Genomic DNA, 12,669 nt, shown 5'->3' on the forward strand with positions numbered 1-12,669 from the left:
CCTCTTGTTTCTTCTTGAGAACTACACTCGCCGACAACCGTGTGACTGGCCTCGTGCCTCTCCCAGACATCTAAACATTTAGAAACCTGCATGACAAGCACCGAGAGAACAGTCAAGCCCTCCCACCAAGCGGGCATGTGACATACTTTCACAATCAAATTGTGGGTGGACTGGTGAAAACACAATAGTGAGCAGAAGACAAAAATGTGTAGGGGAACAAAAACAGAAACATGTCACAAGACCATCTAACAACGTTCACTCTTACTTCCCCTACGCTTCCTGTCCTTCGCCAGTTCACTTTAGTTGACTGGTCGCCTCGACCTTGTTCTTTGTTCTTTTGTGCTCCGCAGATGAACTCTATGAACAATGTTAGCAGCTCAGAAGACATCAAACCTCCGCCGGGCCTTCAGAACCTGGGGAACATCAACTACCAGTGCCCGAGTCCAGGGGGGATGTCAAAGCACATCTGCGCCATATGCGGAGACCGCTCCTCAGGTAACATAGAGGGCAGATTCTCGACCCAATGATCCCTTCAGCTAAAGATGACATGCATCCTTTGGTATGTGTGCAGGGAAACACTACGGCGTGTACAGCTGTGAGGGATGTAAAGGCTTTTTCAAAAGGACCGTGCGTAAAGATCTCACCTACACTTGTCGAGACAGCAAAGAGTGCCTGATCGACAAGCGTCAACGCAACCGCTGCCAGTACTGTCGCTACCAGAAGTGCCTGGCGATGGGCATGAAGAGAGAAGGTACTTCAGTAGGAGCACAAATCGGGGTCATTCCAGAATTGGAAGACATTTGGGCTTCAACATTTTTGAAAATTAAACCTTTGTGTTTCATTTTTTTCTGCTATATATTTGTCAATTATAGACAATAAACTGAAAGGCTTGATTAGCTTACCTTACAAATAGATGGTACAATTCAGTGTTGTTTTTTTGCAGCCTTTTTAATTTTCGTCCTAGTCTTTTGGACGAAAATACTTACTAGTCTTAGTCATATTTTAGTCAATTCAAAATGTGTTCGTCTTCGTCTTGTTTTAGTCGTCAATTCTCAAAATGTTTTCGTCTATAAACTTCAAAAGTTTTAGTCCAGGAGTAAATAGATGAATTAATAAAAGGTTTCCAACATTTTCAAATGAACATGACAGACGAGCACATCACTGTAGACTCTACAAGGACACCACCATTTTCATGATGATAATACACACTAAGCTGGAAAACAGCACATTATTTGCAATAATTAAACTCACCTGCACGACTCGAACTGTATGTACAAAGTTTTACAAGAGTTTAAGAAGAGAGAGTCACCGCGCTAAATGCTAATGATAACGTGAACGCTATGCTAACGCTACAAGTTAGTTTAGTGTGTGATGAGCTCAGACCTTTAAAGGCTAAAGCAACATGGCATACAGTGGGGCAAATAAGTATTTAGTCAACCACTAATTGTGCAAGTTCTCCCACTTGAAAATATTAGAGAGGCCTACAATTGTCAACATGGTTAAACCTCAACCATGAGAGACAGAATGTGGAAAAAAAACAAAAACAAAATCACATTGTTCGATTTTTAAATAATTTATTTGCAAATCATGGTGGAAAATAAGTATTTGGTCAATACCAAAAGTTGATCTCAATACTTTGTTATGTACCCTTTGTTGGCAATAACGGAGGCCAAACGTTTTCTGTAACTCTTCACAAGCTTTTCACACACTGTTGCTGGTATTTTGGCCCATTCCTCCATGCAGATCTCCTCTAGAGCAGTGATGTTTTGGGGCTGTCGTTGGGCAACACGGACTTTCAACTCCCTCCGCAGATTTTCTATGGGGTTGAGACCTGGAGACTGGCTAGGCTACTCCAGGACCTTGAAATGCTTCTTACGAAGCCACTCCTTTGTTGTCCTGGCTGTGTGTTTGGGATCATTGTCATGCTGAAAGACCCAGCCACGTCTCATCTTCAATGCTCTTGCTGATGGTAGGAGATTTTCACTCCAAATCTCTCGATACATGGCCCCATTCATTCTTTCCTTTACACAGATCAGTCGTCCTGGTCCCTTTGCAGAAAAACAGCCCCAAAGCATGATGTTTCCACCCCCATGCTTCACAGTGGGCATGGTGCAATTCAGTATTCTTTTTTCTCCAAACAAGAGAACCTGTGTTTCTACCAAAAAGTTCTATTTTGGTTTCATCTAACCATAACACATTCTCCCAGCCCTCTTCTGGATCATCCAAATGCTCTTTAGCGAACCGCAGACGGGCCTGGATATGTACTTTCTTCAGCAGGGGGACACGTCTGGCAGTGCAGGATTTGAGTCCTTGGCGGCGCATTGTGTTTCTGATAGTAGCCTTTGTCACTGTGGTCCCAGCTTTCTGTAGGTCATTCACTAGGTTCCCCCCGTGTGGTTCTGGGATTTTTGCTCCCCGTTCTTGTTGTCATTTTGACACCGCGGGGTGAGGAGGGAGTTGAAAGTCCGTGTTGCCTAACGACAGCCCCAAAACATCACTGCTCTAGAGGAGATCTGCATGGAGGAATGGGTCAAAATACCAGCAGCAGTGTGTGAAAAGCTTGTGAAGAGTTACAGAAAACGTTTGGCCTCCGTTATTGCCAACAAAGGGTGCATAACAAAGTATTGAGATGAACTTTTGGTATAGACCAAATACTTATTTTCCACCATGATTTGCAAACGAATTCTTTAAAAATCAAACAATGTGGTTTTCTGTTTTTTTTTTCCACATTCTCTCTCATGTTTGAGTTTTACCCATGTTGACAATTACAGGCCTCTCTAATATTTTCAAGTGGGAGAACTTGCACAATTAGTGGTTGACTAAATACTTATTTGCCCCACTGTATCTAGCCAAGATAAGAAAGCAAAACTTACCAAACAGCACCTGACACATGTTTCACAAAATGAGCCTGGAATGGGCACTGACTCAGCGTGTGTGTTTAGGAGGCGCAGCACTTCACTTGAGTGACACAACTGCTAAAATGCGTCCTGAGTACACATACAATAAGAAAATATCACACATTGTGAATTCATGACGGAAACTATGGCCAATTTTTGTCTTGTTCTCGTGTCGTCAGACGACAACTGGCATCCATCTCGTTATGTTGTAGTCTCCCAAGACATTTTCAACGCGGTCATGAAAAAATTGTTTGTTGATGAAATATTTTCGTTATCGCCATCGTTGACGAAAACAACACTGGTACAATTGTTACAGTATGACATGATTTATTTGGTGTTAAAAAACTTGGTATAATCAAAGCAACAAGGTTGTAATTCCGTACTAATGTTAGCTTTCGCTCAGAAGTAGAAGCTAGCTGTTTAGCTAGCTATATATTTTTTTTAATTTAACCATTAACTGCACCAATTGAACAAATTTATTTATGAAAATTATCTTATTCTGGTGATAATAATAGGTTTGCATGAGATGGAATGAGGCATTCAAATCAGGCTAATTTTGTTATTAATTTTCTTATTAAAAAGTAGAAAAAGGGAATCGAAATTTGCTTGACCCATTCTATTGTACGAGTACATAGCCCCTGAAGACGGTACACAAGAAAGCCCGCAAACAGTTTGCTGAAGACATGTCAACAAAGCACATGGATTACTGGAACCATATCCTATGGTCTGATGCTTTCTTGTGTACTGTCTTCAGAAGAGGCTTCCTCCTCGGGTGACAGCCATGCACACAAATTTGATGTAGAGTGCGACGTATGGTCTGAGCTATAACAGGCTGACCCCCCCACCTCTTCAATCTCTGCAGCAATGCTGACAGCACTCCTGTAATAAGTCACGTAACATTTTGGAGGGAAAATGACAAGCAGTACTCAATTTGGACATATAGGGATGTATGTAGTTTCTAAGGGGTGTACTCACTTTTGTTGCCAGGGGTTTGGATATTAATGGCTGTATTTTGAGTTATTTTGAGGGGGAAATAAATTAACTCTATTATATAAGCTGCGTACAGACTACTTTTCATTGTGTCAAAGTGTCGTTTTGTCAGTGTTGTCCCATGAAAAGATATGCTTAAATATCTGCAGAAATGCGAGGGGTGTACTCACTTTTGTGATACACTGTATTTGCTTTGGTTACATACTTTAGATTTGCACAGAATATTTTGTTTGTTCACCTAACAAATGCGATGGAATTTTAATATATAATTTAAAATTAAAGTGCTATATAGTGCTATTGAATTGACTGGATGCTGTGTATAACAATGCCATTGATCGCAAAGATCTCTTGCGAATGATCATACCCCCCCCCCCCCCCCCCAGTAACCGAAAGCTTAAACAGGGGTTTGCAGACTTTTTATATCCACTACTTATGCCATGTCCATTTGAACATGGATATTTTAATTTAGAGCAATACAAGAACTGTTCTGAAGTATTAAACTACATTTTCATTTTTATAGTGGGGCAAATAAGTATTTAGTCAACCACTAATTGTGCAAGTTCTCCCACTTGAAAATATTGGAGAGGTCTGTAATTGTCAACATGGGTAAACCTCAACCATGACAGACAGAATGTGGAACAAAAACCCCAGAAAATCACATTGTTTGATTTTTAAAGAATTTATTTGCAAATCATGGTGAAAAATAAGTATTTGGTCTGTACCAAAAGTTCATCTCAGTACTTTGTTATGTACCCCTTGTTGGCAATAACGGAGGCCAAACGTTTTCTGTAACTCTTCACAAGCTTTTCACACACTGTTGCTGGTATTTTGGCCCACTTCTCCATGCAGATCTCCTCTGAGCAGTGATGTTTTGGGGCTGTCGTTTGGCAACACGGACTAAATACTTATTTGCCCCACTGTATATATTTTGTCATTTACTAGTGAATGTTGATCAATTTCAACTGCATTCATTGCAAAAAGTGAAACTCACACCAAGCAAATTCTATTTGCTGCAGCGGTACAGGAAGAGAGGCAGCGTGGAAAAGAGCGTGGTGAGAATGAAATGGAGTCTACTAGCAGTTTCAATGAGGAGATGCCCGTGGATAAGATTCTGGATGCCGAGCTGGCCGTGGAGCCCAAAACGGAGACATACTCTGATGGCAGTCCCGGCAACTCGGTAAGAGTTCAGCAAAGTGATGAACACGCTACTTTTGTTTTTATGGCTCCTGCTTTGAATTTGGAGGAACAATTACTTCACGCTGAAGCAACAATTCTTGCGTTATCCCTATTGGAGTAATCTTGCCAAAAACTTTGTCTCATGAGAATGTCAATGTTGTGCAAGGCATCCCGAAATAGCAGTTACAGCTCAGATTTTTTGTTCTCTTGACTTTTGCTCCGGTATGGCCGCTGTAGACCAACGACCCCGTTACCAACATCTGCCAGGCGGCGGACAAGCAGCTCTTCACTTTAGTAGAATGGGCTAAGAGGATCCCACACTTCTCGGAGCTACCCCTTGATGACCAGGTCATCCTTTTACGAGCAGGTAATATATATTTATTTCGGAGGGTTTTTTCATAGTTTGAGAACCACTGATTTATTGTATATTGCACATACGCATACTGTATTAGCTGTCACACTGCTCATGGTGGTTGTCATCAGGGCCGGAGTGGGACTCATTTTCGGCCCTGGAATTTCATGCCTCAGACCGGCCCACTCATTTAAAATTATGTCATTATGCATACACGTGTTAAGTTCAGTGTTCTCTAAAGCCGTGTACTGTAATTCTGTGTATTCCAATTCAGTGCAGGTCATGGTTGTTTAACAAGGTGGCTTTATTTTAACAAGTGCAACACAACATATTTTGAACAAATTTAAAAATGGATTTTAAAAAAAACTATATTAAATGATACATTTGAAAAATAAATTAGGCCTGTCAAATGATTAAAATTTTTGATCGAGTTAATTACAGCTTAAAAATTAATTGTAATTAATCGCAATTCAAACCATCTATAAAATATATTTTTCTTTAAATCATTGTTGGAATGGAAAGACACAAGACTGATATATACATTCAACATACTGTACATAAGTACTGTATTTGTTTATTATAACAATAAATCAACAAGATGGCATTAACATTATTAACATTCTGTTAAAGCGATCCATGGATAGAAAGACTTGTAGTTCTTAAAAGATAAATGTTAGTACAAGTTATAGAAATTTTATATTAAAACCCCTCTTAATGTTTTCGTTTTAATAAAATTTGTAAAATTTTCAATCAAAAAATAAACTAGTAGCCCGCCATTGTTGATGTCAATAATTACTTACACAATGCTCATGGGTGCTGAAGCCTATAAAATCAGTCGCACCCAAACGCCAGCGGAGGGCGGCAAAACTCCATAAAGCACAATTAACAAGTGGGCATGTCATTGTACTGTCATTTAAATCTGTCTGAGCAGGGCATGTGCGTTAATTGCGTCAAATATTTTAACGTGATTCATTAAAAAAATTAATTACCGCCCGTTAACGCGATAATTTTGGCAGCCCCAAAATAAATGAATAAATAAGACCTTTTCTGCAACATCAAATATTAACAAAATGAGTGCTTACAGATAAAACAAACATAGCAACATAACAATATGAAAAATAAAGAATACGTATTGCACATTGTAACAACTTCTAATGATACTATTATCCATTTTCCATTTCCACTTTAAAAACGCCACGTAATTGATTATATTAATTCTAATGTTCACTCGCTGAACGACATGGCAATCCTACCTTCCAGCTCTGCACCTGTGGTGTGTTCATTATGGCTAATGCTTGCTGCTACATATCCCTTGTGAGGTGCTACAAGAAGCCAAAGTTTCCACAATTACATATTGTCGTATCACACGGTGCAAGTTGCATTTTATTCGCCATCTGGCCTTACCACTTTCGTTGTAATCCTCTGTAGTTTGAGGCAGCAAGGTCGTTGCATGAAAAAAATTAGCTATTTTCGCGCATTTTGCCGATTCTTTCACGAGTGCTTTTCTCTTTTTAATTCTTATTTTTCAGCGCCACCCTTGCTCTTTTTATCCATCCGAGCACCGAGATAGCAGCTAATTTGGCTCAATACAGACTACAATTAGGGGGCGGAGCTGCATGCTGTATTTTTCGTCTGCACACGTGAGGATGAGTCTGGAAAAAAAAATAATACTGTTTTTTTTTTTTTTAAGACGGCCCACAGGGACAGCGGTAACAGAATGTAAGTTATACTCAGTGACACTGTCATAAATAAATACCAAACAAAAAATGATAACAGTGTAATTTTTTTTTTTTTTTTTTAATAAAACGCGGACCGGCCCATCTGGCCGGCCGGCCCTTCTGGAATCTTCCAGAAGCTCCCGATTAGTCACTCCGGGCCTGGTTGTCATTCAACCTGAGGCAGGCACTCTATTTAGGTCTCTTACCATTCACTTGACATATTTACTATTTAGCTAAATGGAGCAGTAAAACTAAAAATAGCCCTGAAATCCTTGCAGTGCGTTTGTTACTGAGGCAGCACTGACCTCTGCTGGTGGAATACAGACCTGTTGTGGAAAGACAAAATAATACGTTTTTAAAAAAAAAAAAAAAAAAAAAAAAAAAAAACATTCTGTAACAGGGTTTATGCGGGTCATTAAAAAGTATTAAAAGTTGTTAAATGAATTTTGTGAAAATTCAGACCTTAAAAAGCATTAAAAAGAATTGAGCTATATGTTCGAGGTATTAAAATTATGTAAAACTAACGGTTAAAAAACGTTTTTAACATAATTTATTCATCTAAATCTGTTTTTTATTATGTGTGTGACTGTGGTCAGAGAGAGGCGACATTTTTTAGGGCGTGGTGAGGGGGGACAAAAAATGAAGAAATACACCGGGTGTGTTTCCGTTGACTGCTTATTTTGACCGGTGATGAAGATGGGAAATGCAAATTTCAAGCATATGCACTAAGTCTCCCCTTGGGCATGGTGTAGGTTTTTCATGATTGTACTCTAATTTTTTAGGATGAATTTGTGTGAGAGTATGGGTGTTTATGCTTCTCAGTTTTGCTTCCCCTATGAGTTACCGTAATTTTCGCACCAAAAGGCATGTTTATTTCATATTTTACGCGGTGTTTTATGCTCCTGAATGAAATGAACCGCTTGGATATGAGTGGAAGTGATCGTATTATACATTCAATTTTTGAATGCCGCGGCATGAAAATGATTGACTTCCTGCTTCAGTCTCGGGTTTAGGACGAATGCGAATGTAATGTCACCCGGGTCAGCATCTCACAAGACAGCATTGTAAGTTTTTTTTTTTTTTTTTTTTTAAAGAAATGATGAGACAAACCACAGTCGCTCTAAAAATGAACTCTTTTTACTTTAACCCAGGGGTCGGCAACCCAAAATGTTGAAAGAGCCATATTACGCCCAAAAAACATAAAACAAGTATGTATGGAGCCGCAAAAAATTAAAAGCCTTAAATAAGTCTAAAAATGAAGGCAACACATACTCTATGTAACTGTATTAGCTATATTAGCCTACTATAAAAATGACTAAGTCGGCTAAAAATACATAATGAGACTTCACTATTTAATGTTTATTTTCCCTGCAGTGCATCCAAAGCACCACGTGACTACTCTGTCGTATGATGCAACCACAACTTTTTATTACAATATTAATGAATTGTTTCATTGCTCAATGAAATTATAGAAATGCAATAAAGAAATCCGATTTTTGTTGTCATTTTTATTTTGAGGTTTTGAAAAACAACTAAATGGAAAGTGCACAAGGGGCTAGGGATGGGAATCGAAATCCGATTCCAATTCCGAACCGGTTCCTAGTGTTTTGAGGCCTCGACATCACAAGCCTTAACGATCCCTTTAACGAGTCCTAAAGATGCGTATTGCGTCATCACGTGACGTGTCTTGTTGTCCAGATGCATCAAACTAGCATGGCGCCAAGAACCACTCGCTCCGAAGTTTGGCTACACTTCACCAGGAAAGAGGGTGAAAATAAAAGGTTACATGGTTTAGCACGAGCATTGCTGCCGTAAACATAACAATGACAGCACGTAGGTTCAAACGCTTGAAAGTGTGTCTTCACTTCACGAGGAAAATTTATAACAAAGCGACTTGCAGTCATTGCAAGGTGGAGAGTACAGTCGTATTCCCTCCCGATGCAGTTCTGTCCTCACCGAGACGCTAAGGCTCAGTCCTGGCTATACAGCTAGCTAAACTCCCAAATGACGATGCAGAAGACGTTGATATAATTTGCTGACTTTTTTCAACTAGGGCTGTCCCAAACGACTAATTTTCTCCCGATTAGTCAGCCGACTTTTTACGATTAGTCGACTAATCTAATAATTAAAAAATATATATATTTTATTTATTTATTTATTTTTTTTACTAATTTAGCAATGAAATTTTTGTTGACGCTTATCAATTCACAAAAAACATTTTGGAACACTCAAATTATTTATTAAAGTACAAATAAACACGTAAATAACAATAATAAATCACAAATAAACAATGAGTTCAAATGCTGATAGAATTAACTAGTGTAGCATCCCGATTGAAAAGATGGTCTCTTAAACTGATGGTTTACAACTTTTATTCCATCCTTGATGTAAACACACCGTAAGAGCTACGGTGCACACAAATAAAGCAACACAATTAGAAATTAACAAAAACTTTTCACCTTTTTCCTTTTAAACCTTATTCATATATCAACGAATTGCCTATATGAATTGCCTTTACCTTAATTTATTACCTTATCATTGACAATCTCTCCCTTGAGTGCAATCACTGTATATACTGTATATATTTATGACCTTTTAACCTTATATAATTTTCTATACCATAAAATAAACCTTTCAATTAGCATTAAGAACAATACTAATAGCATTTATAGACCCTACCCACGTGACGTCACAACTCAGCCCTCCTGACTGGTGCCGCCCAATTGTCCGTCAACACATCGTGTTTACCTGTTACGGCTACGTACATTCCTCCTATTTACGGCGTGTTTTTCTGCTCGTTAACATTAATAATCAAAATGGTGAAGGCGTGTGTGGCGGTCGGTTGCAGTAACAGAGAAGATAGACGGAGAGACTTGAAGTTCTACCGGATTCCGAGAGACCCGGAGAGGAGAGAGCGAGATGGGCTGCTGCAATTCGAGGAGAAAACTGGGCTCCAAACGATTACCACAGATTATGTAGTAGTCATTTTATATCTGGTAAGATGCATTTAATATATATTTAGAGGGTTTTGGCCTGACAACCACAATTAAGATCATTGCTAGGCTAATCGCCGACAACATACACGTATGTATGTAGTGAGAGTGCTATCGCTAAACCATATAAACATTAAAAGCCCTAGCTCCATTGACAAATGACATGAAATACATTAGACTTGACAGTGGATGTTAGCAAGAACAAAAGATTTTGAATTGAAAATTTCGTAACTCACCTTTCCAAGCACAAGATAGATTCCTGCCGAATTTTCGTGGACGAGGACCTGTTTCACCCAACCAGCAACGAAGTATTTATAAGCCTCCAAGCTCTTTAAGTTTTTCAAACTTTCGTGAGAATAGGCTGATTTTGTGTGGAAAAGATAGTTGTACATATCAGGGTAGCTAGCAGATGTCAGGCAAATACGGCGGAGACAGCGGGTCGAAAAACATCGATTTAGGCATCAAATATGGATCTGGCGAATGGATAAACTGAGGCTTTTCCACATAACGCCTTTTATGCAACGCATCAAGTGAGTTTACGGCATCCGAAAGCACCGGGTCTTCCATGAAATGCATTATAAATTGCTCGATCAATTGAGACCATTGATAATACAGACACAAAATGACGGACAAGGGGGCGGAACAATACAGCGATCACGTGATTTTGTGACGTCGGTGGGTAGGGTAGGCCCATTGTCAATGAAACATTATTATTTAGTAAGGCGACAGCACCCTCTGGTGTACAAAAAATGAAAAAAAAAATTACAAACTGCGTGAAGGCGCTTGAGGTGTTTCTTCACGGTCGACGTGCAGCCAAGCTTGACATTGAAGAGACAGGACAGAAGAGTGTACTCTCCTTTGTTTCTTTGAAATAAGTCAATGTTTTGGACACTCTGGTGCGCTTTTTTTGGCTTTGTGCCGCTTTCCCCGCTTGCAAAGAGAGCATCCGACATTCTAACTTTCCACGCATATTTTTTTTAACCCTTCATTAACCGTCGACGGGATGTTGTGATCGTCGACGGATTTACGTCATCGATGACGTCGACTACGTCGACTAGTCGGGACAGCTCTATATTCAACCATAACTTGAAGAGTGAAACTAAAAATAGAAATGAAACAAATCAATTTTGTCCCCAATAACAAACAGGTTCGCATCAACGTAAATCAGCGATGATTAGCTGCTAATACAGTAAACTGTTAGCATGCGTTCGCTAGCATTAGCACACAGTTCAAACCACTACACAACTGGATATAAGTGTCCGATCGCGTGTGGAAACACACGACAACAACACAAAAGATTATACATACAGGCGTTGCTTCTGTAGATATTTTACAAACATTAACAAAGAACATAGGCTCGTAGCAGTGTTTCCATCTCTCACTCGCTCACTTGCTTGTATGCTGTGTAGCTGCACTTCTTCTTCGCGTGGAAACACGCTCTTCTTCACGTGAGCGCGTTCTTCTTCGCGTGAGGAAGCGCAAGGGCACCCCACTTGAGCGTGAAAGCACCATAAAAACGAAAAGGCATGCATTTCATTTAACGAAGGGATCCCCAAACTACGGCCCGCGGGCCGGATGCGGCCCACCTCCACATTTGGTCTGGCCCCCTGAACAATACCAGAGAGCATTTTGATTTTTTCTCTCTCTTCTCAATAGTGTTATTTATTTCCTGGCTTTTTTCTGTGAAGAACCCAGAGAGGGTTATTTGGTTATTATCTATTTAATTAATAGTGTGATTATTATATTATATTATATTATATTATATTATATTATATTATATTATATTTTTTATTTTATTTACTTTTGTTCCGTGAAGAATACAGAAAGGGTTATTTGATTGTGGCTTTCTGAAAAACAATAAAAAAATTTTTACATTTAGGCACTCCTGCAATCGTCACACTTTTTCTGTTACAAACTGACCCCGGCCCCTCATCACAGAAGGGAAAAGTTATGTGGCCCTCACAGGAAAAAGTTTGGGGACCCCTGCTTTAACACATATTGCCAAAGGCAGAACAACAACCTATATGCCAATATATACCAATATTTTTTTATTTCTATTTTATAAATGTTTCAGTAAAATGTTACACATTCTTGTGTATTTGCCACTTATTGCCACAGTTAACATTGAGGCTTTGGGCCTCTTTTGACCACGTTGTGACTTTGTAAGGTTGTGACTTCTGATTAAACAAACCCGATGCCAACGTTTGTTCTTCTTTCCCCCCAAATTAGAATCGATAAGAGAATCGATAAAGAATCGAATCGTTAAGCAATATTGATAATGGAATCGTAAAATCGTATCAATTCCCATCCCTACAAGTGGCATGTATTTGATTTTATTATCTCGGTTTTGTTTTTGAAGTCTGCAAATAGTGTTCTGATATGTTGATGAATGTCTCCTTCATGTACTCACCATCTGTGAACGGTTTTCCATGCTTTATTATCTCCGGGGTTGCAGCAAAACATGCAGCAGTAGTGGAGTTTTCTCAAATCTCTTTTTGCGCCCCTCTAAGTTCTTCAGAAGTAATGGAATTGCACTTTTTCTC

At 39.2% G+C, this 12,669-nt stretch overlaps 1 protein-coding gene across 4 annotated transcripts in view; it reads left to right on the forward strand.

Annotated features, from left to right (window-relative positions):
• The window catches only part of rxrgb (retinoid X receptor, gamma b), a 97,132-nt gene that overhangs the window by 79,743 nt on the left and 4,720 nt on the right, over positions 1-12,669 (forward strand). For all 4 annotated transcript variants that reach the window (XM_057840558.1, XM_057840555.1, XM_057840557.1 and 1 more), the window contains 4 exons: positions 351-495; positions 572-751; positions 4,904-5,064; positions 5,301-5,430. In XM_057840558.1, coding sequence (XP_057696541.1) covers positions 351-495; positions 572-751; positions 4,904-5,064; positions 5,301-5,430 — 616 coding nt within the window. The remainder of the gene's footprint in view (positions 1-350; positions 496-571; positions 752-4,903; positions 5,065-5,300; positions 5,431-12,669) is intronic.

This window comes from Corythoichthys intestinalis, chromosome 7, assembly GCF_030265065.1.
Source record: "Corythoichthys intestinalis isolate RoL2023-P3 chromosome 7, ASM3026506v1, whole genome shotgun sequence".
Lineage (NCBI taxonomy): Eukaryota > Metazoa > Chordata > Actinopteri > Syngnathiformes > Syngnathidae > Corythoichthys > Corythoichthys intestinalis.